At 45.1% G+C, this 17,337-nt stretch overlaps 1 protein-coding gene across 1 annotated transcript in view; it reads left to right on the plus strand.

The window, feature by feature from the left end:
* Positions 1–17,337, plus strand: part of LOC134677912 (multidrug resistance protein homolog 49-like) — a 66,137-nt gene that overhangs the window by 41,596 nt on the left and 7,204 nt on the right. Inside the window, exons 5-20 of the mRNA XM_063536357.1 lie at positions 347–518; positions 654–778; positions 1,303–1,498; positions 2,111–2,335; positions 2,720–2,906; positions 4,079–4,221; positions 4,712–4,861; positions 8,310–8,368; positions 9,402–9,536; positions 11,245–11,348; positions 12,112–12,212; positions 12,863–13,033; positions 13,310–13,492; positions 14,093–14,183; positions 15,534–15,646; positions 16,137–16,266. Coding sequence (XP_063392427.1) covers positions 347–518; positions 654–778; positions 1,303–1,498; positions 2,111–2,335; positions 2,720–2,906; positions 4,079–4,221; positions 4,712–4,861; positions 8,310–8,368; positions 9,402–9,536; positions 11,245–11,348; positions 12,112–12,212; positions 12,863–13,033; positions 13,310–13,492; positions 14,093–14,183; positions 15,534–15,646; positions 16,137–16,266 — 2,285 coding nt within the window. The remainder of the gene's footprint in view (positions 1–346; positions 519–653; positions 779–1,302; positions 1,499–2,110; positions 2,336–2,719; positions 2,907–4,078; positions 4,222–4,711; positions 4,862–8,309; positions 8,369–9,401; positions 9,537–11,244; positions 11,349–12,111; positions 12,213–12,862; positions 13,034–13,309; positions 13,493–14,092; positions 14,184–15,533; positions 15,647–16,136; positions 16,267–17,337) is intronic.

Genomic DNA, 17,337 nt, shown 5'->3' on the forward strand with positions numbered 1-17,337 from the left:
ATGGCGCAAGCGTGTTGTGGAGGGGAGAAGGCTATGCGAGCATGCAAGCCTGGTTTAATGCTTTAGAAGAAGGTGTCACAGGAGGCAAACCGGGACTGGAACCTTCGGATGGCATGAGCTTTCTTTGCCAAAAATGTGGGAGGTCGTGCCGCTCACGCATCGGCCTCCACAGTCACCAAACCCGTTGTCTAGATACAGCAATGTATAAATCGTCTGAAATAGACGGAAAGGCCTGTGATGATGTGTAGGTACAGTGTACAGTGCCTAATAGGAGGGAACCTAATTGTTGTACTGTATTAAATATATCGGTATTGATAATGATAACCGTATTAATTCTTTTTTCCAGGGACATGGATAAATTCCGAGGAGGCGTGGGTGAGCACGTGGTGATGACGTCATATCTCGCCGGCTCTGTCGTCGCGGCAGCTTCTCTCTCGCTCTACTACGGCTGGCAGCTCACCCTGGTCGGCCTCGCCATAGTTCCTATAGCTATTCTAGTCGCCGCTACTGTTGCTAAGGTAATTTGCACCGTGAGGTTGAAGACATAGAGTTGACTTTGGCAAGTGTTTTTTAGTTGTATAAACCTTATAAGATAATTAGAGCTAGCCTACAGATAATATTTTGATTAATTACATTTAATATTAACATTTCAGTACCAAACACGATGTTCGGCGGAAGAAGTGGCGGCGTACGGCGCCGCGGGACGCACCGCCGAGGAGGCTCTCGCCGCCATCAGAACCGTGCGAGCTTTGGGAGGCGAGGAGGTGGAGGTGCAACGGTGAGTGTCCTAGACCCGTGTATGGCTTCCCACTGAGGAGATGAGAGACGCACGAAGGAGGCTCTGGCCGCTATCAGAACTGTGCGACCTTTGGGAGGCGAGGAGGTGGAGGTGCAACGGTGAGTGTCCTAGACCCGTGCGTGGCTTCCCACTGAGGAGATGAGAGACGCACGAAGGAGGCTCTGGCCGCTATCAGAACTGTGCGACCTTTGGGAGGCGAGGAGGTGGAGGTGCAACGGTGAGTGTCCTAGACCCGTGTATGGCTTTCCACTGAGGATATGAGAGACCCACATCTCTTTCCCCGTCGTCTCTTTTCCCCTCCGCTAGATTATATTAACCAACGATGTTGGTTGACGAGCAAAATGTAGCAAAATGCCGTGACAACGCGAGGAAGATGATGATTGGTTGATTCCTCTCATCTCCCCTCGTCTCCGCCGTAGTGGAAAGGCGGCCATAACATTGAATGACTATTATATCTACGCAATTAATTAGTAATGTGTAAAATTGGTGATTTCTGGTTCCAGTTACAAACGTCTCCTCGCACCTGCCAAGGCAGCCTCATCACGGCGCGGACTCTGGGCCGGAGCGGGCTCCGGGCTGGGCTGGCTGCTGACCTACTCGCTCAACGCCGTGGTGTTCGCGTACGGGACCACGCTGTGTGTCCGGGACATGAACCTGCCTCCCGAGGAGCAGGAGTACCATCCCGGGATCATGGTCACTGTGAGTCCATCATAAGTATCCATAATCCGTAGTAGAACTAGTGGAGTGAAGTTTCATCAAGAGATAGGTTCTTTAAGGACAGAGCTGGTAAGTAGACTAAATATAATAATTCCAAGAGACTAGTACCTCCGCCCGGAGCGTCCCACAGGTGTCCGCCTCGGGGAAGTTGGAGCTTAAACACGACCCAATAGTAAAAGTGTCTTAGATAAGGTCGCGGTGGGCCGAAGACTGAGGTTAATCGAGTTGTGTATAGGTTATTTTAAGTGTCGGTAATGGTCAAGCGGGTTGTTTGCTCATTTGCCACTAAGGTGGGAAAATTGGACAAATGTGTATGCACAGTATGCCAATGCGATAAGCTGTCGGCTAAAATCTTTCATTTTGACTATGACCTCCCTTGAAAGACTTCCATCACTTCCTGTGGGATGTGTGGGATCACACGGCAACGGCAACTTCCTACAAAACCTTCCTACAATAAATTATTATGATTATGATTATGATATGTGCCATAATAATTGCTCGGAGCAATGCTGAGCCGAATGGAGCCGAGTTTGCACGAAGTCAGGAGTGTTTCCCCACTGCCAAAACTTTGTTTCTTACGTCTTGTTTCCCCAGGTCCTCTTCTGCACATTCATGGCGTCCCAGAACATCGCGATGTGCCACCCGCACCTGGAGCTGTTCGCGGCCGCGCGCGGCGCCGCCGCCTCCCTCTACCGCCTGCTGGAGAGGCGCTCGAGGATAGACGCCATGCTGGATCGGGGGGAGAAGATCGACAGGCTGAGGGGGGAGGTCGTGTTTGAGGATATTTACTTTAATTATCCGTCGAGGCCTGATGTCAAGGTTAGTGTTTTATCCATTTCTGGATACATTGTTCATCTCCTATCTAATTGGCCAGATCTGGAAGTTGTTTCAATAGTTGCCAGTAAAGATGATAATCGGTCTATCAGCTTTTGGAATAAAGCTGTCAAAATTAGATCAAGCTTTGGACGCATCTTAGGTAAAGTCGACTTCAAAGATATGTTTACACTTTTCGCCTTATTACAAATGAGTAAGGAGCAAAAGTGTAAACATATCTTTATTATCTATGGACACCATACAAAAATAAGCCCCTTTGAACTCCTTAACAGACGCTCCTCAAATATAATCAGTATAAATGTCACTAACTGTTAAAATACCAGTGATCTTATACCACAGCGATGACCACAGTCATGTATTAATTCCCAGGTACTCCGCGGTTTCAACCTGCGCGTGTCCCCCGGCGAGACCGTGGCCCTGGTGGGCGGCTCCGGGTGCGGCAAGTCAACGACCTTGCAGCTGCTGCAGCGGCTCTATGAGCCGGCTGGAGGCAGCGTGAAGGTGGATGGGAGACCGCTGAGTGAGCTGAACATCACTCACTACAGGAGGAGTATAGGTATGTGTCCTGATCTCGTGCATAGTGGGTACACTGACTGAGACCGTGGCCCTGGTGGGGGGCTCCGGGTGCGGCAAGTCAACGACCCTGCAGGTGCTGCAGCGGCTCTATGAGCCGGCTGGAGGCAGCGTGAAGGTGGACGGGAGACCGCTGAGTGAGCTGAACATCACGCACTACAGGAGGAGTATAGTATGTGTCCTGGGGCCTGTTTCTCAAAAGCTTGTCACTTGTAATACAAGTGGAAGTCCCTTTCTAACAAAAGCTGTCAAAAAGTGCCATCCGCTTGTATTACAAGTTACAAGCTTTTGAGAAACGAGCCCCTGATCTCGTGCATAGTGGGTACACTGGGGTGTGATGGATGAATGGGTATATAAATCCGTAAACTGTAGCTGCTGCAGTCCCTATCGGGTGGAAGCGTGAAATAATATGGGAAGCCGCTGAAATACACATCACTAAAAGAGGAGTATCTATAGTTGAGTGTCCCTTAATTCGATAGCACGGGTTAGTCATGGGTGAATGGGGAATTTCATAAAAATACGAACTTGAAATCATTGTACAAGCCAATGTAAAAGGCACCGAGAAGACTACTAAATGAGCTGTTCAGCTGTTCATTGCACTCTACAGGAAGTACATCTGATTTAAACTTGCTCTAGTTTAAATAAAACCGGACAAGTGCGAGTCGGACTCGCGCACGAAGGGTTCCGTACCAGAAAGCAAAAAAAAAAACGGAAAAAAATGCAAAAAGAAAACGGTCACCCATCCAAGTACTGACCACGCCCGACGTTGCTTAACTTTGGTCAAAAATCACGTTTGCTGTATGGGAGCCCCACTTAAATCTTTATTTTATTCTGTTTTTAGTAATTGTTGTTATAGCGGCAACAGAAATACATCATCTGCGAAAATTTCAACTGTCTATTAGCTATCACGGTTCGTGAGATACAGACTGGTGACAGACGGACGGACGGACGGACGGACGGACGGACAGCGAAGTCTTAGTAATAGGGTCCCGTTTTACCCTTTGGGTACGGAACCCTAACTAGGGCAAGTTTATTCATCTATTGGAAGTGGGTACGAGTAAACTGATCTGATGAGCGATCTGTGGATCCTATGCATGCAGGTCGGTAATGGATTTGGATCCACTGATAATGACCTCTGAATTGTATATGTTACAGGCGTGGTAGGCCAGGAGCCGGTCCTCTTCGGCGGCACCATCCGCGAGAACATCGCCCTGGGCATGGACCACGCCAGCGAGGCGGACATCGTTGAGGCAGCTACGGTCGCTAACGCGCATGGATTTATCTCGAAACTCAAAAACGTAAGTGATTTTTATAACAAACTATTTTATAAAATAATCTATAACAAACTAACAAACCGCCGGCAAAGATACCTACGCTTTGTCAATTTGCCTTTTTAATACAAATAATTCAACATCCGAGAAATAACTCTCCAATCACTACTTGTTGGTATTATTTGTAAAGAAAAGCTATCTTACGCGAAGTGAAAAATAAATGTAAAGTTCGGATTCAGGAGTCCCGAGAAGAAAAAGAAAAGGGTTGAGATTTTGAAACGTTGGCAAGAAGTCCGTGTCAACCTCTGATGGCTCCTCTACACGATGGGCCAGCGCCGGCCACTCCAAGGGACGCATTTATGCGTTAGAGGGAGCAAGTGATATTGCTATCTCATTCTACCGCATGGCTGCGTCCCTTGGAGTGGCCGGCGCTGGCCCATCCGGTAGCGGAGCCATGAGAGTATCTTTTGCTATCAGAAGACCCCCGTTTACTCACAAAGCTTGAATCTGTGTTCAGGGCTACGACACAGTGATCGGCGAGCGAGGCGCGTCGCTGTCCGGCGGACAGAAGCAGCGCGTGGCCATCGCGCGCGCCGTGCTCCGGAAACCCGCCATTTTGCTGCTGGACGAGCCGACTTCTGCGCTGGACCCGGCTGCAGAACGACAGGTACATTTGTGTATCAGTCAGATCAACTGTTGGATCCGCGCCATTGAATTTTTAACCGACTTCTTTTGAACTATAATTAAATTCCATACCCACTGAAATGAAACTTATCTATCTATCTATACATATAATAAAGCTGTAGACGGTCGAAAGTCTGTACATGGAAGATATTTGAAAAAAAGTTGGCTGGGGATACTTAGAATCGATAACAGAACACGTTCCAACAGTTTTTAGAATTTTTGTCTGTTTGTCTGTTTATCTGTTTATCTGTTTGTCTGTTTATTTGAACGCGCATCACGTGAAAACGGCTGAACGGATTTTGATGAAAACTTTACTAATCTGTCGAGAAAATCTCCGGCCAGGTTATAGGCTATAAAAATTCAACCCATATAAGGGGGGGTAGCCACAATACTCGCTTGATTTAAGTTTGCCCCTGAATCTTATGGCGCTACTTAGGAAGGAGGGGCAAACTTTATCGCGCCTGGTTGGGACTAAAAGTAAAAAAACCGGGCAAGTGCGAGTCGGACTCGCGCGCGAAGGGTTCCGTACCATAATGCAAAAACAGGCTAAAATAAAACGGTCCCCCATCCAAGTACTTGACCCCGCCCGACGTTGCTTAACTACGGTCTAAAATCACGTTTGTTGTATGGGAGCCCCACTTAAATCTTTATTTTATTCAGTTTTTAGTATTTGTTGTTATAGCGGCAACAGAAATACATCATCTGTGAAAATTTCAACTGTCTAGCTATCACGGTTCGTGAGATACAGCCTGGTGACAGACGGACGGACGGACAGCGAAGTATTAGTAATATAGGGTCCCGTTTTACCCTTTGGGTACGGAACCCTAAAAATGTACAACTGTCTATCAAATGGCGTTTTTTATATCGAGAAATTTTCGCGCTCGCTTCGCTCGCGTTTTCAAAACCATTCTATGATATGATAATAAAGGTGATATTCGGTTGGAAACTGCAGCAGCATTACTCTGTTGCAACGTTACTGCTCCGGCACTGTCAATTTGCGTCATAAAATGATGTGACTGATTTCCATACTAAAAGTAAGAGAGTGAGTACCCTGTACTCTCTTACGTATGAAAATTTCCAACGTAGGCATTCGATTTGACCTTACGCGGACGCCCTTAAAGTCATGGAAAGAATCTTGCTGTCGGGCTTGCGGCCAGCCGATTTTTTCGACATAGGTTACCGATTTTATAGCGAATATTGCTCTCTTGCACGGCAAATTTGTCGGCCAAGGCGAGTTGCTACTTAGCCGCGGTCCTGTCAAAGTGATAACAATTTGGCAGTTAGGTCTCAGGGGCCCCGTGAAAGCCGAAAACTAAAAGCATCCTACCAAGTAGCGCTTTCGAGTGAAGCCAAAGAGCGAGCAGTAGAAGAGTCGTGATTACATGCATAGATTCGATTTCAAGCCACTCTTTTGCAGTTCGGCGTGAGGTCTTATGCAAGGCATTCTCCCTTACGGCAAAGTTGATCTTCTGCCTTAATTACACTTGGGCGTGGATGCAAATCCAAGCTTTCCTCTTTGGCAGCTGGGCCTTCTGCCTTGCTCACATTTCGCCAATACAATTCACTTGGTCAATTCCAAGCTCTGCTTTCTTGCTTCTTTTCTGTATGAAAACAACCTCGTGAGGCCCTTAAATATCGAGCCCTATGCCAAGCTAGGCTGATAGAAAACTGTCACATCCCTTCTCTGTATGAAATCCTGGATTCGCGCCTGGTTGGGACTAAAAGTAAAAATGTACAACTGTCTATCAAATTGCGTTTTTTATATCGAAAATAGTACTCTGTTGCAACGTTACTGCTGCAGTACTGTCAATTTTCGTGATAAAATGATGTGTCTGATTACTATACTAAAAGTAAAAACGTACAACTGTCTATCAAATTGCGTTTTTATATCGAAAAATTTTCGCGCTCGCTTCGCTCGCGCTTTCAATAACATTCTTAAATGCGTATTCGGGTGGCAACTGCAGCAGCATTACTGTGTTGCAACGTTACTGTTGCAGCACTGTCAATTTTTGTGCAAAAATGATGTGACTGATTTACATACTAAAAGTAAAAACCGGGCAAGTGCGAGTCGGACTCGCGCACGAAGGGTTCCGTACCATAATGCAAAAAAAAAACAAAAAAAAGCAAAAAGAAAACGGTCACCCATCCAAGTACTGACCCCTCCCGACGTTGCTTAACTTTGGGCAAAAATCACGTTTGTTGTATGGGAGCCCCATTTAAATCTTTATTTTATTCTGTTTTTAGTATTTGTTGTTATAGCAGCAACAGAAATACATCATCTGTGAAAATTTCAACTGTCTAGCTATCACGGTTCGTGAGATACAGCCTGGTGACAGACGGACGGACGGACGGACGGACGGACGGACAGCGAAGTCTTAGTAATAGGGTCCCGTTTTACCCTTTGGGTACGGAACCCTAAAAATGACCAACTCTCTATTAAATTGCGTTTTTATATCGAAAAATTAAATAAAGGTGATATTCAGGTGGCGACTGCAGCAGCATTACTCTGTTGCAACGTTATTGCTGCAGGACTGTCAATTTTCGTGATAAAATGATGTGACTGATTTCCATATCTAGCTGTAATGCGGCATTGAACGTCACTCAATTGACCAAAAAAAAATCCAATATAATCTTGACGACCCTAGAGAGAGGGGGCACCATGGTCTAGAAATGCTTAGGGCATCAAAATATCTTAATCCGGCACTGGTCGTTTGCGGAGTCAAACGATTTGGGACTCGCATTTTATACGCATTACCATGCCTTCTCCAAAAAAATCGAATGATTCGCGAAAGTCTCGCAACGCATTGAGGTTACAAAGGGCACGTGGTTTTCCTCAGGAGTCTGAAGAAGACCACGGTGAGTGGCGCTTTAGCCAGGCAAGCCGCTTCGCTTTTGCTCGCGCGCTTATACCTTACTCTATCGTCCGATATACACCTACACTACTCTGTCGTTTAAATCACGTGTAAAATTTGAATAAGGGCGCAAAATGCTATTGATTTTGGAGTGTAGTTTTATTTAGTGGTACAGTCAAGGAATTTAAATTCCGACCCATTTCGTACTTTGTCACAGTGACAATCAATATGAAAGCCGCTAGAGACCTCATACGGTTGTCACTGTGACAAAGTACGAAATGGGTCGGAATTTAAATTCCTTGACTGTACCTAATTGTAAAATATTTTATCTGGACTACAGTCCTCTAGCATATCCATCTGTCAACTTTACTTCAAGTTCCGCCTCCAGGGGAGAGGGAGAGAAATAGAACAGACCGAATTCCACGCGGGCGGAGCCGCGGGCACAGCTAGTAACTACATATTATTGTATCTTAGAAGATTCAAATTCCTTCGACTTTTGTGTTTGCCATTGAGTGCATTTGCAAGATCCACATCTTGTGACTAGTTACCTACCTATTAATGTTACCTTGTTTCTTAAAGGTACAAGCAGCGCTGGATGCAGCCAGCAAAGGAAGGACCACGCTGGTTGTATCACACAGGTAATTAGATATAACACCTCCACCTTTAGCCTCATTTCAATATCATCATCATCATCATCAGGCTATAGTAGTCCACTGCTGGACATAGCCCTCCCCTAAAGAGCGCCATAGCGCCCTGTCCTCAGCTTGCCGCATCCAGCATCTGCCTGCAGTCTTTCGCAGATCGTCATCCCACCTGGTCGGAGGGCATCCTACACTACGTTTGCCAAGTCGCGGTCTCCACTCAAGAACACGTTTACCCCAGCGGTTGTCGGTTCTTCGTGCGATATGGCCAGCCCACTGCCACTTCAGCTTGCTAATTCTTAGAGCTATGTCGATAACTTTGGTTCTCTGTCGGATGTATTCGTTACGGATCCTATCCTTCAGAGAAACTCCGAGCATAGCTCTCTCCATAGCTCGCTGAGCGACTTTGAACTGGTGGACCAACCATACCGTGAGTGTCCATGTCATTTGAATATAAGGTTACTTTATACCAACGCGACTACCATCAGCACATATCCTGTCTTTTTATTAGGTCAGCGGTAATTTAATTATAAGTAGTTTATAAGTAATCTAATTATAATTTATAAGTAGCCAAAAAAAACACCAAGGAACCAAAATTAAATCTCTCTTCAATAACAGCCATGTCATAATCTTGAATCATAATGCAGTAAAGAACCAGCCGCAACAAAAAGTTACTTTATGCAGACTACGAGTATTAATATCCATTTGGCATTCCAAAGAGCCTCGAATGTGTCATTATTATCATAGCTTAAGAGCTTTGCTCTTGTGTGTTGAGTAATCGCCAATCCTTTATTTCTTGTGCCAGTCTTTTAATTGCTGAGAATGTGAATTATTTTTATTTGGCTGAGATAAATAATTCTAGGCTTTCCTTCTTCTCTTGTCTTTTCAATTCTGCGAATCGAATGATTATGATTATGAATGTGTCGTCGATCTAAATGTAAATTTTTGGAAAAATCTAATTCACCTTATACTGCTGGCGAGTCACTGGTTGCCCATATAATATATCTAATTTAATTATTATTGGTCACAGGTTGTCGACGATAGTCAACGCAACCCGTATAGCCTACGTGGAGCACGGAGCCGTGCTGGAGCAGGGCTCACACCGGGAGCTGCTGGAGAAGAAGGGTCTCTATTGGAAGCTGCTGCAAGAGGACATGAGCACAGAGTGAGTCACTACTATATTATACGGCTGTGATGGTTGTCACAAGTTGTCTTATAAGTTGATAGTCAACCCGTGTAGCCTACGTGGAGCACGGAGCAGTGCTGGAGCAGGGCTCACACCGGGAGCTGCTGGAGAAGAAGGGACTCTATTGGAAGCTGCTTGCTGCAAGAGGACATGAGCAAAGAGTGAGTCACTACTATACGGCTGTGATGGTTGTCACAAGTTGTCATATAGGTCGGTAGTCAACCCGTATAGCCTACGTGGAGCACGGAGCCGTGCTGGAGCAGGGCTCACACCGGGAGCTGCTGGAGAAGAAGGGACTCTATTGGAAGCTGCTGCAAGAGGACATGAGCACAGAGTGAGTCGCTACTATACGGCTGTGATGGTTGTCACAAGTTGTCATATAGGTTGATAGTCAACCCGTGTAGCCTACGTGGAGCACGGAGCAGTGCTGGAGCAGGGCTCACATCGGGAGCTGCTGGAGAAGAAGGGACTCTATTGGAAGCTGCTGCAAGGGGACATGAGCACAGAGTGAGTCGCTACTATACGGCTGTGATGGTTGTCACAAGTTGTCATATAGGTTGATAGTCAACCCGTATAGCCTACGTGGAGCACGGAGCAGTGCTGGAGCAGGGCTCACCCCGGGAGCTGCTGGAGAAGAAGGGACTCTATTGGAAGCTGCTGCAAGAGGACATGAGCACAGAGTGAGTCGCTACTATACGGCTGTGATGGTTGTCATAAGTTGTCATATAGGTCGGTAGGCAACCCGTATAGCCTACGTGGAGCACGGAGCAGTGCTGGAGCAGGGCTCACACCGGGAGCTGCTGGAGAAGAAGGGGCTCTATTGGAAGCTGCTGCAAGAGGACATGAGCACAGAGTGAGTCGCTACTATACGGCTGTGATGGTTGTCATAAGTTGTCATATAGGTCGGTAGGCAACCCGTATAGCCTACGTGGAGCACGGAGCAGTGCTGGAGCAGGGCTCACACCGGGAGCTGCTGGAGAAGAAGGGGCTCTATTGGAAGCTGCTGCAAGAGGATGACCACAGAGTGATTCACAACACTATATGGCTGTGATATATGGCTTGTCACAAGTTGTCATATAGGTCGGTAGTCAACGCAACCGCAACCCGTATAGCCTACTACGGTTTCACGCTTTCGCGTGATAAAATCACTTTTCTATCTCTATCGCGTGGAGTCGATAAGTGGTGATTATTTTGTCACGTGGATAACACCAACAAATACGCTCGCCGAGCTGGCATATAAAACGGGATAGTATATTATTTTATCCTTTTTGAAGTCGATTTTACTTTTTATGGTGAAAAATATAAAGTAGGTATGCATTGTGACCCGTACCAGTTACAAGTTTGTTCCACTTGGATTGGCACCAGCCTCACCGATAAGACATTTTACAGGATCAAAATCCCGTTACTTTTAAATATTTATTAAGCTCATAGACTTTTATTTATCCAGTTGTTTAATAGTGAATCTTACTACGAAACTGTTGGGTTCGAATCCCGGTAAGGTTTAGGCTGATATATTTGTGTGATGAGCATGGATATTTGTTCCTAAGATGAAAGTTTTCTACATATTTATGGACATAATATTTTCGTCTTAATAGGTAGGTACATAATTTACCTTAGTCCATAGTTCGACCCCTGTGTAAGATTGTCCTAGAATGTTTGTTTTGTATGATGTACTTATCGTTCGTAGAACCATGGAGAAGACCTGCTCAGACGTGGAGTCGGAGGAAGACGATGATGTCGTCGAGGAGAGCCGGTTCAAGAGAGCGCCGAGCATTCGCTCGTCGAGGCGAGGTGAGTTCACCAGTACACGCAATAACATCATCATCAATCAATGTGCTGGGGCCTTACCATGATGCCATTGATGCCCTTGTTGCGATTCTGTTTGGGACCTAAACTAAATTGCTAAAGGACCCTAAAGGAGGCTAAAGGATGTTGTAAAGTCGCATAACTCCGTCCCTTAGCAATTCAGGTAAGGTTCTAAACAGAATCGCAATAAGGGCATCATGGTAAGGCCCCCGTACATAGTTTAAATCTATTACACAATAAATTACAATTACAATTGGCCTTCTAGCCCATTACAGACTATACTTACAAACAGTGTCAGGTAGGGCGGCAGCGTTTTTCTTCACTGTTTGGCATACACGAACACACGCCTGGCAGGTGTAATAATATGTGCCCGTGTCGAACAGGTGTCGCGCTTATTTATTTATTGTTATTTTATTATTTATTTATTTTATTACAAGGAGATAAAATAGAAACATGCAAGTGAAGAACAATATAGACAGAACTACTACGTAACTAGTACAATATAGATTATGCTGTTTCCTTGAACATATCTCACTGAGAACATAAGTGGTATTAAAATGTGAACCTAGTAACATGCAAACACTTAACTATTTTAACTACAACTACAACGTTCAACCCTCTTTATGGATTTTACGTCCGTCGAACACCAGTTTGTGCACTTTTCTCTGACCTCATGCACTCAGCTGCATCTACTGCTGACTTTTCATATTATTATTTAGTTTAATTATCATCGCGTAATATTTTGCAGAGTCCCTAACACCGGAGCGTATCCTCCGCGGCAGCATGCGGCTGGGGTCCGTGGCGGGGGCGCATGTACCCAACGTAGCTGTGCCTGATCTAGACCACATTGTAAGTAACCTAGTGAAAACTTCACTAATACTGTCCACTACATATGATAGTAGCGACACCTACAGACGATTCTGTGTTTTCATGACGGCTTCAATTAGCGGATATAGGGAATGCAAATTGGTTATTTTTTGTATGGAAATAATCGGTTTTTAACCGAAACCGCGGTTATTTCCATACAAAAAATAACAGATTTGCATTCCCTAAGCGGATAAGGACATTTCTGCAATGCACACCGCCCTGGTATGTGAGCGAGACAGAACGTTTTTGCTTGCACATCGAATACAAATAACAACTTTACCGCTTTTAGATAACGAATTATTTCTTGGAAAACTATATAGATTAACTTGAGCAAATTACGATATTATTTTCGTTACTTACTTACTTTACTGCTGTGGCGCAACGACCCGAAGTGGGTCTTGGCCTCCGACACCGAAGACCGCCATGCTACTCTGTCCAAAGCCGTTTCTGTCCAGTCGACGGCGGCGAGTTCGCTAAGGTCTTTCTGCACTTCGTCTCTACGGTACCTAGGGTGTCCAGACGGCCTTCGGCCACTTGGTACTCCAGAGTACGCCCTCCGGACTGCGCGATCTTCCCCCATCGGGACTACGTGCCCGAGGATTTTCATTAGGTTAACTATTTTGCTTTTCTAGGAGGAAACATGCGAGACGGAAGAGGAAGCAGCAGAGGCCCCAGTATCCAGCCTGCAACTCCTCAAGCTGAACACGCCGGAATGGCCGCTGTTGCTCGGTGGAGGGTTCGCATCGCTCCTCGTCGGGGCCACCATGCCGGTGTTCGCGCTTCTGTTCTCACAAATATACGCGGTAAGTTCTTATCATACAACCAGCAGAAATGGTGTTAAAGTATCTTATTACTGTGCCAAGTTTTAAGAACTTATTGAACATCAATTCCGTACACGGCGGGAAGAAGTTGATAACTCGCGGGAAAAAATAGAAGAAATTAGAACCTTATGTAGTTTAGATTTTAAGTTCAAATTTCTTCAACAAAATATCTCGAGTTATCACCTTCTTCCCGCCGTGTACGGAATTAACATGCAAGGTTTGGCAAGGTTTCTTAATTCCTCAATATTCGTTTCCCAGATGTTCGCGGAATCCGACCCCAACAAGATTCTATCCCAGTCCCAACTGTATGCCGGTCTGTTCGCCGGCGTGGCCGCCGCGTGTGGCGTCGTCACGTTTCTCCAGGCGTGGCTCTTCGGTCGCGCTGGGACCCGGCTCACTACGAGGCTCAGGGAGAATACCCTCAGGAATTATCTGTACCAGGTATGATATATAATCCGACCTCAACAAGATTCTGTAGCAGTTCCAACTGTACGCCGGTGTGGTTATGTGTGGTGCCATCACATTTCTACAGGCGTAACTATTCGACCGCGCTGGGACCAGCTTATATTACCCTCAGGAATTATCTGTACCAGGTATAATATATATAATCCGACTTTAACAAGATTCTATAGCAGTTCCAACTGTACGCCGGTGTGGCTACGTGTGGTGCCGTCATGTTCCTACAGGCGTGGCTGTTCGGCCGCGATGATGGGACCCAGCTTACATGAGGCTTAAGGAGAATAACCTCTGGAATTATCTGTACCAGGTATAAACTGTTATAGGACTACTCAGAATTAGGGAGCTCAGAACAGGAAAAAAATAACTTTTTAAACAACTACATAATAAACAAGCCTATTAAAACAAAGATTCTTAAAATGAGCTGCAGTACGTCTGCGTGGAAGTTCGTGTAACTCGGTAATGGCAGCTGGTATCACAGATCGTATAGAGCTTTAGTAGGACTATGCTGATTAGTGTATTTTAATTCATTGTGAATCAAACTATTAACCATGTATTATTTAAATGTTACCTCGTTGTTTACAGGAGCAGGGCTGGTTCGACCGCGCGCAGAACTCGGTGGGCGCGCTGTGCGCGCGGCTCGCCACCGACGCCGCCGCCGTGCAGGGCGCTACAGGTAACTACATGGAACAGTAGAAAAATTGGCTCTGTGAGCGCGAGAAATTCCTATTTTTTGTCCCAACGACAAAGGCCTCCCTTACTTCCACCACTCGGTTTGGTGCATGCAAAAGTCGCTGCAAATGCGTCGAGGTCGTCCCGCCGTCTCTTTTTTGATCTGCCTCTGCCCCAAAAATTGAATGGAAAAAAAATCTACATTATAATCGAGCCTGCTCACAAAATGTCACGAGAAATCATTTGAGCAAATCAATGCAACCTTAGGAGAACAACCGGACATACTTACGAAAGCATTTTTGCTCAAATTTAATCGGAACTTTGCTTCTATCGGTTCTTCGGTACTATTAAGTAGGTTTTAACGTTATTGTTCACTACGTGCACTTCAACTCTTTTGTGGTGCGCGTGCCGCGACCGCTGCAGAGGACCATCGAGTGCCGACTTCTGGCCGAAGGTGTCGTGTTTCGAAGGTTCCGGGACAAACTGCCGAATCCGACACAAGAAACACAAGACCAGACGATTCAACGGAGCCACGCCGTTTTGTCGCCTAAATAGTGTTTAGTTTATAAGTTTATAAAATGCATATATATGTTAGTCTGTAAGGCATTTGTGATATGGGCCTTGTTGCCTGATTTCATTTTCTAAATAGAATATCTAAATATAGTTATTTGTTTTACAAGGGGGCAAAGTTGTTGTTTAACCGCTCGTGCTAATATTGATACCAGAGCAAGCGAAAGATTCCAAAATTGAACCACGAGCGTAGCGAGTGGTTCGAAAAATGGAATCTTGAGCGTTGCGAGGGTTTCAAAGCACGAGGGTTAAACAAAATTTGCCCCCGAGTGAAACACAAAATTTTTCACCTCACAAGTCAAGTCAAAGTCAAGTCAAAAATACTTTATTCATGTAGGCCTAGTAACAAGCACTTATGAACGTTTTACATAATAATATATTATCTTAAGCTAATTATCAGAGCAATTTATTGAAGTTAATATTATTCCATAGTAATATTGGATTATTATACAGATCAAATTTAATACTAAGAATTTCACAAAAAGATCGTCAAACATAAAAAAAAATTGTTGTCACCAATCCAAAGCAAATATTAAATGTAAAATATCAAACAAAATCAAACCAAATTAAATCCAAATGAATGTTATTATATATTTATCATCCAAAATCAACATTTAAAAGTCAATTCTACCAGCAAACATAAGAAAACAACTCAAAATTTGCATTTGATTACTTTGCCTCACATGTGAATAAAATGCAACTTTGCTATCAGTTTTTGAAGTGCAAAGTAAGCCTTTCCGAGCTGGTGTGGTGGAAAAGGTTAAACGTCATTGTCCTGCTCCAGGCACGCGGCTGGGCACGGTGCTGCAGGGCATCAGCACCATGGTGATCGGCGTGAGCCTGGCCATGGCCTACTCTTGGAAGATGACCCTGGTTTCCCTGCTCAGCGTGCCTTGCGTAAGTGCCTCCTTTTATTTATTTATGTTAGGAAAACCAACCGCTTATAACTTACAATAGACAACAAGATTAAAACAGGTGCGTAGGTGCTAGCCTAGCACCTATGCACACACACATGCGTACAAAAAGAGAGAAAAAAAAAACATAATTTAAAATGGCAAAAGCACACATACTACACTTAGTTCATTATTAGCGCCTAGAATAACAGAGGTCTCAGAATTCAAAAGATGAAAGATTTTCTTAGTGCTTAGATTTTCTTAGTGCTTAGATTTTCTTAATCTCGGTAACTAAGTTAACAATAAGGGCCTCTTGCACCGTCCCACTAACCCGGGGTTAAGCGGCTAAAACGGTAACCCAGTGTCAAATTGTACTAGTAACCATGGTAACTCCATGTTTAACCGGTTAACCCCGGGTTAGTAGAATGGTGCAAGTGTTACTCTAGTTATCGAAATTAAGATTTGTCAGGTTATACGTAAAATATTGGTTTCAGGTGATCGGTGGAATCTACTTGGAGGGTTACGTGATGAAGAAGGCGGAGGTTAAAGAGAAGAAGGCGCTGGAGCAGGCCTCGAGGGTCGCCACCGAGGCCGTCTCCAACGTGCGCACCGTGCAGAGTCTCGGTAAGATATGTACTTGTAGGACTTGAATCTACTTGGAGGGCTACGTGATGAAGAAGGCGGAGGTTAAAGAGAAGAAGGTGCTGGAGCAGGCGTCGAGGGTCGCCACCGAGGCCGTCTCCAACGTGCGCACCGTGCAGAGTCTCGGTAAGATATGTACTTGGAGGTACTGGAATCTACTTGGAGCTACGTGGTGAAGAAGGCGGAGGTTAAAGAGAAGAAGGTGCTGGAGCAGGCGTCGAGGGTCGCCACCGAGGCCGTCTCCAACGTGCGCACCGTGCAGAGTCTCGGTAAGATATGTACTTGGAGGTACTGGAATCTACTTGGAGCTACGTGGTGAAGAAGGCGGAGGTTAAAGAGAAGAAGGCGCTGGAGCAGGCGTCGAGGGTCGCCACCGAGGCCGTCTCCAACGTGCGGACCGTGCAAAGTTTAGGTAAGGCCTCCTAACAAGAGCTTTTTTAACGCGCGTTAAAAAAGTGCTTGAATCCGTCCACACGCTAAATTCAATTTAACGACCAAACCAACGCTTAAAGTCGAAAATCCAACAACGCTTGATGAAAAGCGCCACACCGCCATCGTGTGAATATAGTAGTAGTAGTAGTAGTAGTAGTAAAATACTTTATTGTACAAAAAGAAACATAAAACATGAAAGAACACACATCATTAGTACAAAGGCGAACTTATACTCGTGTATACTCGGTATACTTAATATATACTCGTGTATTCATTTATGTCATTCAAACGCGTTTTTAATTCGCGTTGTCAAAGCGCTCGCATACGAATGATGTATGTATGTGCCCTAAGATTTATATTATGTTGTACCACCTACCCGTGATTAATATCTAGCCATGTACAGTGAGCAGAAGAAGTTGCTAAGCGAGCGAGGTTTTTAAATGACCTTGACGCGCTCTTATACCCTTAACAAAAACGTCGCGTCAGGATCATTTTGATGATATTGCTCCACATTTTCATAGCAAATGTTTTGCAGAGTTAAGCCTTGTTCGGACTAGGCTAGTATTTTAGTCTAGTGGCGAGTTATTTAGTAGCTAAACGTGTCTGAACACCAAAAAATTA

Source organism: Cydia fagiglandana, chromosome 27, assembly GCF_963556715.1.
Source record: "Cydia fagiglandana chromosome 27, ilCydFagi1.1, whole genome shotgun sequence".
Lineage (NCBI taxonomy): Eukaryota > Metazoa > Arthropoda > Insecta > Lepidoptera > Tortricidae > Cydia > Cydia fagiglandana.